Source organism: Castor canadensis, chromosome 14, assembly GCF_047511655.1.
Source record: "Castor canadensis chromosome 14, mCasCan1.hap1v2, whole genome shotgun sequence".
NCBI classification, from domain to species: Eukaryota; Metazoa; Chordata; class Mammalia; order Rodentia; family Castoridae; genus Castor; species Castor canadensis.
Window position 1 is genome coordinate 57308103 of NC_133399.1, and position 13857 is coordinate 57321959.

General features: G+C 35.6%; 2 protein-coding genes across 2 annotated transcripts in view; both read right to left on the reverse strand.

Moving 5' to 3' along the window:
• The window catches only part of LOC109698344 (disintegrin and metalloproteinase domain-containing protein 18), a 112411-nt gene extending 111118 nt beyond the window's left edge, over positions 1–1293 (reverse strand). Inside the window, exon 1 of the mRNA XM_074053313.1 lies at positions 1165–1293. Within this exon, the coding sequence (XP_073909414.1) occupies positions 1165–1293 (129 nt within the window). The remainder of the gene's footprint in view (positions 1–1164) is intronic.
• A 1049-nt stretch (positions 1294–2342) lies between these two features.
• The window catches only part of LOC109676412 (disintegrin and metalloproteinase domain-containing protein 5-like), a 208130-nt gene continuing 196615 nt past the window's right edge, over positions 2343–13857 (reverse strand). The window contains exon 22 of the mRNA XM_074053314.1: positions 2343–2626. Within this exon, the coding sequence (XP_073909415.1) occupies positions 2343–2626 (284 nt within the window). The remainder of the gene's footprint in view (positions 2627–13857) is intronic.

A 13857-nucleotide genomic window follows, 5' to 3' on the forward strand; every position in this document is an offset into this window, starting at 1 on the left:
TTATACACATTCCACCAGAAATCTGGTAGAATACATGAATTTAACAAAACCATGTGATATAAAATCAACGTACAAAATTCAGAAGCATTGCTATATACTAATAGTGAATTCTCAAAAATATAAATAAAAACAATTTCATTTACAATAAATACAAAAAATAAAATACCTAGGGATAAATTTAACCAAAGAGATGAAAGAGCTCTACAATGAAAACTATTAAACTTTGATGAAAGAAGTTGAAGAAGACACACAAAAAATTGAAAGCCATCCCATGTTCATGGATTGGAATAATCAATATTGTCAAAATGTTCAGACTGCCAAAGTGATCTACAGTTTCAGTACAACCCCTATCAAAATACCAGTGACACTACTCACAAAAGTAGCTGAAAACGATCCTATAATCTGTGTGGAACTACAAGAAACCCTGAATAGCCAAAACCATCCTAAGCAAAAAGAATAAATCAAGAGGCATTAAAGTACCTGACTTCAAAATACGGTATGAAACTAGAGTAATCAAATTATCATGGTATTGAAATAAAAACAGACATGTAGACCAATAGAACAGAATAGAAAGTCTAAAAGTAAACAAATGCATCTCAAGGTACCTGATTTTTGACAAAGTTGCTAAGAACACTCATCAGAAAATAAGGACAATCTTATCAATAAATGGTTCTAGGAAAATTGGATATACACATGGAGAAGAATGAAATCAGACCGGGTATCATAAATTATTTTGACATCACCTACCATCACACTTTACTCAGGTGAATGAAGAATGGTGCAGCCACTACAGAAAATGGTATGGAGTGCTCTCAAAAAATTACAAGGGAACTGCCCTGTAATCCACCAATGCAACTGTGGCTATATATCTGATAGAATTTAAATCAGTATCTCCAAGAGATCTAGGTTTTACTCTAGACCAATTTCTCTACCATTTAGCAGGCGGTAACAAACTTCTGTAATTTGCATGGAAGAACATTGCCATGCATATTTCACATTGATCTGCTTTATATTTCTTGAAAATTGTGAATATTTAAAAAGAGATGGAGAGAGAAAAGGAAGTGGAGTTAAGAAGAGGATCAAAAGGTGGTGGGATACAAAGTACACAGTCAAAATATTGTGCTTTGCAAGTGGCTATAAATTTGTAAGATTCTTGTGGCCTACCTGCTTCTCTGAAATTTCACTCCCATTTGCCCTTATCCGCTGTGGCACGGTGACATGCAGGAACATTCCTTCTGCATCTGCAGGAAGAGCGTGCTTTTTGTTGTTGCTGTTTTTGGTTTTCCAGTTCATTTTTTTTCGTTTTGTTTTCTTGTTTAGAGAAAGGTCTCAAGTAAGTGTTGTCAACCCAAGCAGAGTGTATCCGGGGGTCTAACATGGTTACTAAACGTTAAAAGTTCACCCTCCTTAATGGTACAGCTTTCAATGGCCTGTTGGAGATGGCTGAGATACATGCGAACAAGTAAATAATCGGATTCTGTAATTCTAGGGACTCATCCTGTTCCTTTTCAGAAGCGTGCCGAGGCCTGTATCCCTCAGCACTGAGGAGTAAACTGAGGCAATTCGCATACACATACACCTGTATCCTCTCTCGCAGAACAGGAGGACCCTGCATGACTGGCCAGGTGTCTGCTGCTGAGCCCAGGGTACGAATGCAAAGCAGACTCTGCAGTAACGTTCCTGGCCATCTGGCTTGCTTTGCAGGTGAGGCTAGGGTAATGTGACCGAAGGCACCAGCGGGAATGCAGGAAAGGGGTGGTGGCGGGTCTCAGGGCTATGGGAGAATGACCTACCTAGGCCGGCTGGCAGCCCTGCAAGGTGGGGGAGCAGTGCGAGGAGAAGGAACATGGTTCGGCGGCACAGAAGCACAGCGAGGACCAAGGCAGTTGGCAGGAACGGGGCTCGAGCGCAGGCTGGCCACCGCCCGCCACCGCTGCCCCTCGCGGACCATCGCTGCCCCGTCCCGTGGAGTCCGCGGTGCCAGATGTGTCCACAGGAAAGGACAAGCATATGTGGACACATTTGAATTGTTCAAACCCCCTCAGTAGGGATAAAGGGACAAATAAGCACAATTTGCCTTCCTTGGTGAATCTATTTCTCCACGTGAGTTTTCTGGCAGGTTTTATTTTCTATGGTGGAGGAGGAGGAACAAACTAGAAATTTCCTACAGGATGCTGCTGACTTACCTTGGCAAACAAAGAAAAAGCAAGAAAATGGAACTTCTTCTTGGTAAGGCAAGCAAAAAGACTTTTCTTTGATGGTGTACCTTCCAAGAAGAATCGGAAGAGGAAAGGAAAAGGAAATGTTAAAATGCATCCTAAGTGTGTAGTGCCAAGGGCTCCTTATGCCCGCAGAAGGGCAGCCAGCAAGGGGAGACTGCCTTCTTGAACTTCTGACAAACGTCTGACCTGCGTGTGCCCAAACCACAACTCACCTCCGCTGCACCTCTCCCCTGAACCTCCTGTCCACCCGTGAACCCTTCCACAGGGAAGGACTGTGTCAACAGCTGCGGAAGTAAGCTTGGATGTGCTATGTACTGCAATGCCTAGGCAACTGATAGCTAAGAAATTATTACCAAAATAAGGTTGGGGAGTGATTGTCGTGTCCCAGAGGAAGTGAGTGGCTACTGGAGGAGGAGGAAAACATAGAATTACAGATATTTGTATTATCTAAGTGGCTCTATTTTGACATAATTTATATATTACATAATTTACACATTTAAAGTACACAGTTGAATGATTTTTAGTTCATTCACAGATATGTGCAACCATTAACAGTTATTCTTAGTTTCAGCACCTCAAAAATAAACACTGTAATCATCAACCTCCCTCCTCTATTTCTTCACCCTCAAACCTCCATCCTCAGCCTTAAACAACTAATTCTTACCTCCAGAGAAGACCCTGTTCTGGGCATTTCATACAAAAAAATACTATGATACATAGTTTTTGTGATTGACTTTTTATTCACTTAGCATGACGGCTTCAAGGTTTATCCGTGTCGTATCAATGTCAGTGCTCTATTCTGTTTTATGACTGAATAATATTTCATTCTGTAGCTATCCCATATTTGATAACCCATTTGTCACTTGATGGAGATCTGGAAAAGGATACTCCCAGCCTAAGGCCTGAGGTTCTTCCACCCCTTGTTCCAGAATCATCTTTTTTTTTTTCTTTTTAGTTTCTGTAGGTCTTAGTCAGACCCCAGGACGGTGGTGGTCCCCTAATCTATGTATAATGCTTTGAAGTGTGCAGAGGGGTACCCACTCTCAGCAAGAAGGGGAGGGGATGGGGAGAAGGAAAACTGAAGCAGAAAAATCAGGTAGAAAAGCTCAACTTCAGTAAAAACTTAGCAGAAAGTTAGAAAAGAGATGTATCTGTGCTCAGGAAGTCAGTCTGAGTGATTCCTTTAAGAGAGAAAGGATATCTGGGCCCATGGGACTGGCCCCACACATTGTGCTCTTCTCCATATCCCAAATCCTGGGTGGGTAGAGCAGGAGGGTCCCTAGCAATTGGGGAGGGTAGGCTGGGAGGCCTCTTGAGATGGAAGCTGGGCATGAGAGCGGGCAGCAGCAGGGGACAGCAGAATGTTGTTAATTTATAATAAAGAGGCAGAAATGGCTACTTCTTTCCTCCGAAGGGATCAGAGAGATAAAAGAATCAACAGATAAAAGCCCATGTGCTTTCAGTCATAGGATTTATTTGGGTTTGTGAAATTGAAAGCTGTAAGCCATAACAAAAAGAAGGAAAAAGAGGGTTTTTCGTTCTTGAATCAAGCTGGTTACCAGTGAGTCTCTTGGTAAAATCCTTTCTCCATTATGGCCTTTCATATTGCCGCATAATTGCTGTTATAAAAGAAATATGAAAAAGTAGAAATGCTGCATCCTCATCATTATTGAAAGCCATGCAATTTTACTGTGCAACTACAGGTATAACAACTACCACAAGTTTAACATAATAAGACACTGGTTATACTGTGGTGATCTGTGTTTGTGATCCAGGATATTTGCGAAATAAAGTTTCTTTCTAATGAGTGGTTTTCAATGGACACATTAAAAGGAAATGTTATAAAATGAGATTTGAAAGTTTCAATCACACTTTCTAAACTTTATATGACTACAAGAAAGTCACCAGCAAAGAAAAATATGAAAACAATATAAATAGGGAAAGAAGGAGATGAGCTACAAATAATCGTTTATTCATGATCCGTGGAGGAAGAGCACTTCCAAACTGTGCTTCTCCAGCGCTCGTCCCACTCACACATGCTCAGTGTCAATCATCACCCTCCTCCACTTCACAACCAAACACCACACGGGGCCTGCCTTTAGTCTGTATTATGTCAGGACTAAACGGTTCAAGCACTATTCATTCTGCCAAAATTTCTGAGATTTTTATACTTTTCTCTTTATTTGAACTTCAATAACACCTTCCAGCTTGCACCCCAATCAATTCTACCTCTATCACACCTCTCAAAACTTCTTTTTCTTATTCTATTATCCAATCCTGCCCTTATGGAAGCTTTCCTATGCATTCAATGTTCACTGTTCTCCATTTCTGACTGAATCTATTCCCCCACTACTTTATGCTAGGGAAATTTATAAAATATAAAACCATATCATACCAAATCCTGCTTGTCTCACCTTAGAAATATTTTAACTATGTCCCAATTCATAGAGGAGAAAATTAAAACCTTTATCATGGCATACTAGACTCCTGACCTTGCTTATCATTAGTTATACAGATTTTCTATGTCAATATTCATAAACTTAAAATTTAATTTAAAAAGTATTGAAAAAAGTGCAAGCTTTGGAATGAGAGAGGCTTATTAATTTTGAATTCAATACTTTTGAAATTACATTTTAGCCTTTCTATCCTATTCTAAGACAGTAAACATATTATTTTAACACTTTTTTCTTTGGCAATCAATATATTCATGTATCAGAATTATCTATGAGATGTCCTTAACCACCCCTGGACTTAAATACTGCAGCAGTATCTCTTATATCTTTACTTCTACCCCTGTTGTAATAGACAGTTTATAAAAAAACAAAAAATCCAGCCTTTTAACGTGTAATTCATATGTTTGGAATCTAAGTCGTCCAATGATTCTTTTCTATCACTCAGTGACAGAAACATGGCCACCAAAACCTGTATGATGTTTGCTTTTCTGACCTAATCATAGCTGCACCGCTTTCCTTCGGACATCTCTGGCTTATGTTTACGTTGGATCGTTTATGTATTCGGAAAGCTACCCCTCCCAGCTGTACATCTGTGTAAGATATATGTGTTGTAGAGATGGAGTTGGAAACCTCTATCTTTATCTCTGGGAAATAGGTTTAAACCTGTTGCCAAAGTACGGGCAATGGATTTATAGTGTCTCCCCAACCTCTGGTGGTTGGTGACAGATAAGGACACAGTAAACCCATTGACTGAACTGTCAAAGTCACATAGGAATGAATGGCCAATAATAGGGTGAATTTTTTATCTACTGCTTTGTTTATTTTTTAAATCTTCTCACTTACTTCCAATGACACACCTAATATACAAAATACCACTGATTTTTGTATATATGAAATACTATTAATTTTTACTTATATAATAAGAACTTTGTATAATCTGTATGAATCCTTATCTTATCCCATCTATGGCAAAGAATTATCTTTTTCATTTGCAAACAAAGTGCATTTAGCATTTTTCTTGGTTCTCAGTCAATGCAAATTCCATTCCTCATCCCTAGTTATGTTTCATGTAATGTGTGTCAAGATTGTTCTTGAGTTTAAACTTGAGTCTAACGCCTTGAATTAAACTTCAGCTACAAAATTTACTAAAATTCTGTACTTAAGAGGAATTATTTAAATTTCTTACATCCATTTCCTCATTTCTAAAATAAGGATAGCAAAACCTAAGGAGTCTTTTTGAGGAAGAAATGTATGTAAATGTGGTGAGACAATCACTTGTAAATTTACCAATTAGAACCTCAAATGAGGAAGCAGAAGGCATGATTGCTCATAAATGCTTAACGAAAATATTCAAAATATCTTTAGAGTAATTTCTTATTACAAAAATACTATGTAATAAATCCTTGGCTAGTATTAACATTAAATATTTTTATGCTAATATACAAACAAAATTAATATCAAATGCTTATCTTAGTCTTATTATAGTACATGAAACTAACAAATAGGAATCAGGACGAGAAAATATAGGGGTAATAGTTTTCTTACAGAGAATAAGTATTGTTAGAAATAAAAAACTACTTTATAACTTGATTCCTTCAATTACCTTAATTCTATGACTGACTGTAGGTACTGCTGTCTTCTGTCGTAGATCTATACAAAAGAGACAATGTTGTTTTAGGGTTACAAAATATTCTAATTTTTAGTAAAATCAAGAAAAATGACAAAAACTAAATTTTTGCTAAATAATCAATTACTAGGTACCAATATCCTCTTTGTATCCCACATCCCATTCAAACATCATTCTATTGTCTGATCTCTTTCAAATATGTAACTTTCAAAGATGTAAACCATTTAAAAATATTTCAGACTTAAAAAGCCATCCATTGTTTTCCTCTATCTTGTCTGCACAGAAATGGGATGAGATAATATACCTACAATAATATTCCTTTGTAGTTAAAAAGATATTTTACACACATCTCCAAATTCTGTTTTCACCATCTCTCCAATTATAATGTTTTTGTCAAATAACTAAGCAAATAGCTAACTACTTAGATAATAGATTTACTTTGTTAATGAGGTTCTTAATGAGGTCTTCCAGCTAACATTTTGTGGTGTTTATCTAGCCTCCTGTGTCTTTGAACACACCTATACATACAGTTCCTGCTGTAGAGGAGGGTCCTGGTGTTCATGTTCCTAGTACATAGCTACAGCAAGTTGGCCACAGATGACATACCAGGTTTGAACACCTAACTCAAGATTGTTATCCAAACAAGAGTGGCTAAATTTAGGTGCCTTTGAACAGCCATTTATTTCTCTCTCTAGAGAATGTAAGCTAAGAAGCAGCAACTGTGGCTAGATTGTTGTTATTTTTGTTTGAAAATGAAAATAGCAAAGGTTGACACAGATGTGCTGGGTCAAAAGCAAGCAGAGCATTGGGAGGGAATGGACACAGAAAAGAAGAGTTGATGCCAATTATAAAGCTTATAAGTGATGGAGAGCATGACTGGCTCCTGACTATCCTAGTCATTACCTCTTTGTGTACTTCAGCTATACTCCATTTCTTCCCCTTGCAGTCCTAAAGCCACGTGTAGTTGCAAAACTGAGGCTATTGTGAGCAGATTTTGTCATGATCCCTTACTATGACATTTCTTCCAAAGGTCAGACTTCTGACACTTATTTACATTTTTACAAGATGCAGGAAGACTTATGCCAGTTGTCATGCAATTATGTAAGTTTATAATATTTGATCATTTAAATTATGATTATGTAAATTATGATTTATGTGGATAAATCATCCAGAACACTATCCTGAATTTGACTAGTAGCTGTTACCCTTTCAATAAATATCAACTAATTTAAGAAATAGAGGTATTGATGGAAAATTTATATCATTATTTTATCTCCATCAAAACAAGTGAGAAATGGTGAAAATGTTTCCTTTACAATGGAAATACAGGAACTCTTTATTTACCTTCAAATCAGCATTTTTATTTCAATAAATATTCACTAAGGAAATTGTGGCTTTCATTGTCATTATGGTCAAGAGAAAAGCTGTACAGCTCCTGAATTACAATTTAGAAACACATTAGGAATATTAGTTACATGCAAAATGTGTAGTAGTCCAACTGTGTCCTCCTCCTTGTTCTGTACTCTTATTTTTTCTTACCCTCTACATATTCTATTCCCAAAATTTGCTTCCGTGACTCTCTCTCCTGACTCCATTGGCATAAATGACTGACAACATAAGTAAATGGGGTTGCTTGGGAATTGATAGAGCATTCTAAAATAATTGTAGGCAACATGTTTTTCTATATGAAAGGTACTGAGGATTCATTGGGTAGCTTCACTTGTTCTTGGCTTATATAGACATGAAGGACACTTAATTGTCAGGAAGCTGAAGTAAACTTTATTATATACTGAGACTGTCTTCACAATAGTTCTATTAATTCACCCAATCAATTCTCCCAAGAATCCCTACTTTACTCTATTCTGAAGTACATTCAAATTCTTTCCACTGTACATTTTTAACATTATATATAAAATATAATATATTTACTTACCCTTCACTTACAGTTTCTGATCTGTTCCGATATTCTTTAAGTTTATTCCATTTAAAAACAAGGAAGGCAGTTAAAATGAGGAAAGGTAGAAATACGAAGAAACTGATGAAAAGTCCATTTTTATAAGGAGTAGCGCGGTTTTGTTTTTTAATCAAAAGTACGCGTTTATCTGAAAATATGAGTGTATCTTTTAACTTTTCAAAAACAATGATCAAATTATACTAGTAATTTCAATTATGGAAATTTTAATTTAAGTAGTGCATTTGAAAATGAATAAGCTTAAGTGTTGACTGATCCTCTGTGCCCATATCCCAAAGTGTGTGTGTCTATACATATATATATATGTATTTCAACTCAAATCAATTACATATGTCATTCTCAACAGTCATTTACAATATGCAGCTGTTGATAATATTTATCTTTGACATAAATCTGTATATATTCTATGAATCTTTACTGATATATTAAATCTGCTGCTCTATCATAATTTATTCTACTAATTATCAGTAAGGATACATTAAACATATTCTTATCCACTAGTAGATTCTTCAGTTTATAAAAGAGCAAAACAATAATTATTTTTTAAATGCTTATGAAATATTGAGATAACTGAAGCCTAGTTATTTCTTTAAAAATTAGTGAAAGTAAACTAGGCTAAATTTGCTTACTATCTACATAAGGTTATATTATTCTAATTATGACTATATTAATTACAAAAGTAGAAATTTCTCTAGGTGGTTTAAATATATAGAGAACTAATAAGAAAATTAGAAAAATAAAGTCAATGAAAACTTGTTCTCACTAAGCAAAAGAAATATCAGACAACTGAAATATAAAAGTAATAAATTCAGTAATAAAAATTACCACTAAAATTACTATGATAGAAACTGTGAATGAATTGCCCCATAAAAAGACACAGATCAGTAACATAAAGACACAGAATCCAATTATATGCCTATTAGAAGTGATTTACCCTAAGCTAGACTGATTCAGTATGTTTTGTTATTATAAGAAGTAGATTGTCATATACCTGAAAAATATTGAAATTGTAGAAATAAGCAGCAATTTTCTGCTGTGGTAAAGTTCCCTGCTTCTAATCCTCTCTTCACTGCCTTGTCTTTCAGAAAAGGCCACATGCCATTAAAATGCCACAAGACCATTTTCAATAAAATACCATATTGAAGGTAGTATTTCTTTTTCTTGTGCTGATTTTTAAAAATCAGAGACTGATTTTTAAAATGGGAAGCCATTATTAAGGGATTAATTGGAAAACAGTCATTACTTTAAGGAAGCTAGAACTTTCATTTTTGCTATTATAGGTTTTTTTACATTAAATGGTCTGTCTTGCTCTCTTTTAATGAAAAGATGGAAGTGATTTCTGAAAATTGACAGGAAATGCACAACTACAATACTGAAGGAAACAGAACACATGATGTCAATCTGCCCATCTCAGCATAGAGAAAAGGAGTTCTCCATTGGCACAGCATTGTCAATGGAGTACAGAGGCCATGAACAGAGGACAGAATCGAAGGCAAATGTCTGTAGGTATGGTAATGAACAGAAAGTTGCTACATAGGTTAGGGACCAAGGACATGTGTGGGGACATCCTGGGAGTCTTTGGTAGAGGGATAAAATGAATGCATGCAATCTGAGGCAACCTGAAATTTAATGGACAGCAACTCTTACTGGGTTGAGAGTGGAGTGGAGACATTAGAGTTTAATCAGTGTTGGGAAAAGTATACTAAACAAATCCCAGTTTCTCCACATCATCAACATAGATTGCCTATATTGTTTTTAGTTATAACCATCCTAGTGGTTGGGCCAGTGGTACCTCCTTGTGGTTTTGATAAGCATTTTCCCAAGATGATGGACACCTTCTCATGAATTTGTGGACCATTTGTATATCTTTTCTGGAGTTGTGTTAATTTAAATCCCTTTCCATTTTACTTGGGTTATTTGTGTTATTACTGATATGAAATAGTTTTTTTTTTCTTTTTTGGTGGTACTGGGGTTTGAACTCAGTGCCTTTCACTTGCTAGGCATATATCCTAACCACCTGAGTCATATACTTGCTCCTGGAATAGTTCTTTGTATATTCTGAATACAAGTCACTTGTCAGATAAAAAATTTGCAAATATTTTCCCCTACTCTCCAACTTGTCTTTCACAATAATTTTTACAATTATATTGTAAAAGTTCTTAATTTTGATAATATTCAGTTAATCTATTGATTTTTATTTTTAGTTGTGCCTAAATATCTCCTACAACATATTCTATGCTGAGGTCACAAAATTTTACTTGTGTCTGTTTAACTCTGGCATTATGATCTATGATCCTTTTCAGTTAATTTCTGTAACATTCTAGCTTATTCTGTATGCATATATTCACTTGTTCCAAATTTGTTCCAAGACCATTCTTTCCTCACAGAACTGCTTTGGCACACCTGTCAAAATCAGTTGACTTTCTTCAGTGTTTTATGGTTTTGTTGTAAAAATGTTTCACAGTTGATCAAATGTATCTTTTTAAAAACTATTGTAAATGTGTTTTTAACTACCAACAGCTCAGTATTGGTAAACAGAAATGCTATTTTTATTTTGTATTCTACAAGTTTACTGAATTTGTTCATTCACTCAAATGGGTTTTGAGGTGAAGTATTTGCGCATGTGTGTGTGTGTGCACATGTGCGTGCGTGCGTGTGTGTGTGTGTGTGTGTGTGTGTGTGTAAAATCATGTTGCCTGCAAACAGACAATTTGATTTCTTCCTTTCCAGTTTGGATACCCATTATTTGCTTGGCTTGCCTGATTGCTGTAGCTAGGACTTCGAGTACTATGTTAAAGAGAAGCTGTGTGGGCATCCTTGTCTTATTCCAGATCTTAGAGGAAAAGCTTTTATTCCCCTCCATTCAGTTGATGTTAGCTACAGAACTGTCATATGTGACCATTACTGTGTTGGGGTATGTTCTTTCTATACTTAATTTGTTGAGAATTTTTATCAAGATGTTGAATTTTATTAAATGCTTTTTGTGTGTTTGTTAGTTGATCATATGATTTTTTCCCCTTTATTCTTTATTTTCCCCTTTATTTTTTTTCATGAAACATGAAATACATTTCACATCAATATGAAACATGTATGTTGGACATTCTTACATCACTGAGATGCATTCCTCTTGGCTTTTTCTATGTCTTAGAGGAAACGTTTTCAGTTTTTCCCCATTCACTTGGTCATGTTGAGTGTTCTTGTTAATATGCTCTTGAATTTAGTTTGCTAGTATTTTGTTGATGGTTTTTACACCTATGTTCTTCAGGGATGTTGGCTTGTAGTTTTCTTTTTTATTGTGTCCCTGTCTGGTTTGGAGTAATGCTTGCACCCTAGATTGTGCTCAGAATAATTCCCTCCTGTTCAAATTTAAAAACAATGTTGAAAAGTATTGGTGTTAGCTCTTTAAATGTTTAGTTGAATTGAGCAGTGAAGTAAAGCCATGAACCTGACAAGGAATTAATACTCAAAATATATAAGGAACTGAACTCAATAAAGAAAAGTACAATTAAAAATTGGAAAAGACAGGACTATGCATTTCTTAAGGTATATATGTAAAAATACTCAATGTCACTAATCATCAGGAAAATGCAAATCAAAGCCACAAGAAGAGGTTGGCTCATCCCAATTAGAACGGACAGCAGTAAAAAGACAAAAATAATACATGCTGATATGAGTATGTAGAAATGTGAATCCATGTACACTTTTATTAGTACAGTAATTATAGAAAAAACTCAACTACATGATCCAGCAATTCCACTCCTGGCTATTTATCAAAAGGAAATTAAGTCAATTTTTAAAAAGACATCTGTACTCCAAAGTTTATTTCAATATTTTTCACAATAGCTAAGATAGGGAACCAACCTATGTGCAGTCATGAACGAATGAATAAAGAAAATGTGGTATATAATGAATGGAACACCATTTAGCTGTAAAAATAGCTAAATACTATCATTTGTGACAACATGGAAGACCTAGAGAACATTATGTTTCATGAAAAAGTTAGGCAAAAAAAGACAAATAAGGCGTGATCACATTCATTTGTGGAGTCTTTAAAAGCTGCTCTCATAGAAGTAAAGTAGAATAGTGATTACCAAAGCTTGTATGTGTAGGAAGGAGAGGTGTAGGGAGAAATTGGTCAATGGGTACAAAGTTATGTTAAACTTTATAACATCAGAAAAAGCTCTGATGTTTTATTGTATAAAAGAGTGACCATGGTTTTTAAGATTACATTGTACATCTCAAAAGAACTAGAAGAAATTTCAATGTCCTCACTATTAGAAATATCAAATATTTGAAGTGAGAAATGTGCTAACCATCCTGATTTGGTCATTGCACAATATGTTAAAACACCACACTGTATTCCCATGAGTACGTACAATGATTATTTGTCAACAAGCTGGCAATTTGGCTCAAATGGTAGAATGCTTGCAAGCATGAGGCACTGGGTTCAGTCTCCAGTACTGCAAAAACATAATGCTTTATTATTGGACTGTATTCTTTTCAAATGACTGGTGTCAGTCCTTAGAACAGCACTGCACTGTCCTGATTATATTTCCTTTGTAATGTTTCAAAACTGAGAAATGTTCTTTCAATTTCAAGTTGTCTTGAAGCTTATATTTTTACATTGCCTTTACTATCCTGAATTCTTTGCATTTCCATATGATTTTTAGGATCAGCTTGGAAATCTTGAAAAAACAAAACAAAAATTATAGTCTGGCAGAGTGGTTCAAGAAGTAAGAGTGCTTGCTTAGCAATTGTGAGGCCCTGAGTTCGAACTCCTGTGCCCCAACAACAAAAAATGATAATAATAAAAAAAGTAGAAAATGTCTGCTGGGGGTTTATTAACAATTGTGTGGAATTAATTTGGGAAATGCTTCTATAATAACAGTGTTGAGTCTAACCATCACTATCACCCAACTCAAGATCTTTCTCATCTTGCCAAACTAAACATTTTTATCCATTAAATATTAACTCATACTTGTACCTTTCCCTAGCCCTAGGAAATAGGCATTCTATTCAGATATATGCATTACTCTATCACTCTAGTGACCTCATATAGCTAGAACCATACACAGTACATCCTTAGTATCACAGGTTTATGGTTCCAAGATTGCTGTTGAGGAAAAACTGAATACTTAGGATGCACCGAGCTCAAGCTGAACTGTGCATGCGGGATTCGTTTTTGCATAACGCCACCCAGCTTCCACTAAAGACATGCTGCCTTTCAACAAATCTCAAATTGTCACTTGATCATGTAAAATAAGTGCATTCCCTTTTACCTTGCTTTTGGGAAACGATTTGCTTTTGGGGAGGCAGATTTTCACAAAATTAAAGGTAGGCAAACAGCCAATCACAACAATTTCAACACAACTGATGACAACTCGGGAGGCACAGTGAGCTGCTCCCCTTCAACATTGCACAATGTGTGCGCAAGAATTGAAGAGTTTTATGTTTTTAAATTTTCTGTAATTATTTATTTAACCCACACTTGGTCAAAGCTGCATGTAATAAACCTGTGAATAATTTTTGCCCTGCTTTTTACAGTCCATATTTCAGCATGCATCAGAATTTCATTCATTTTAA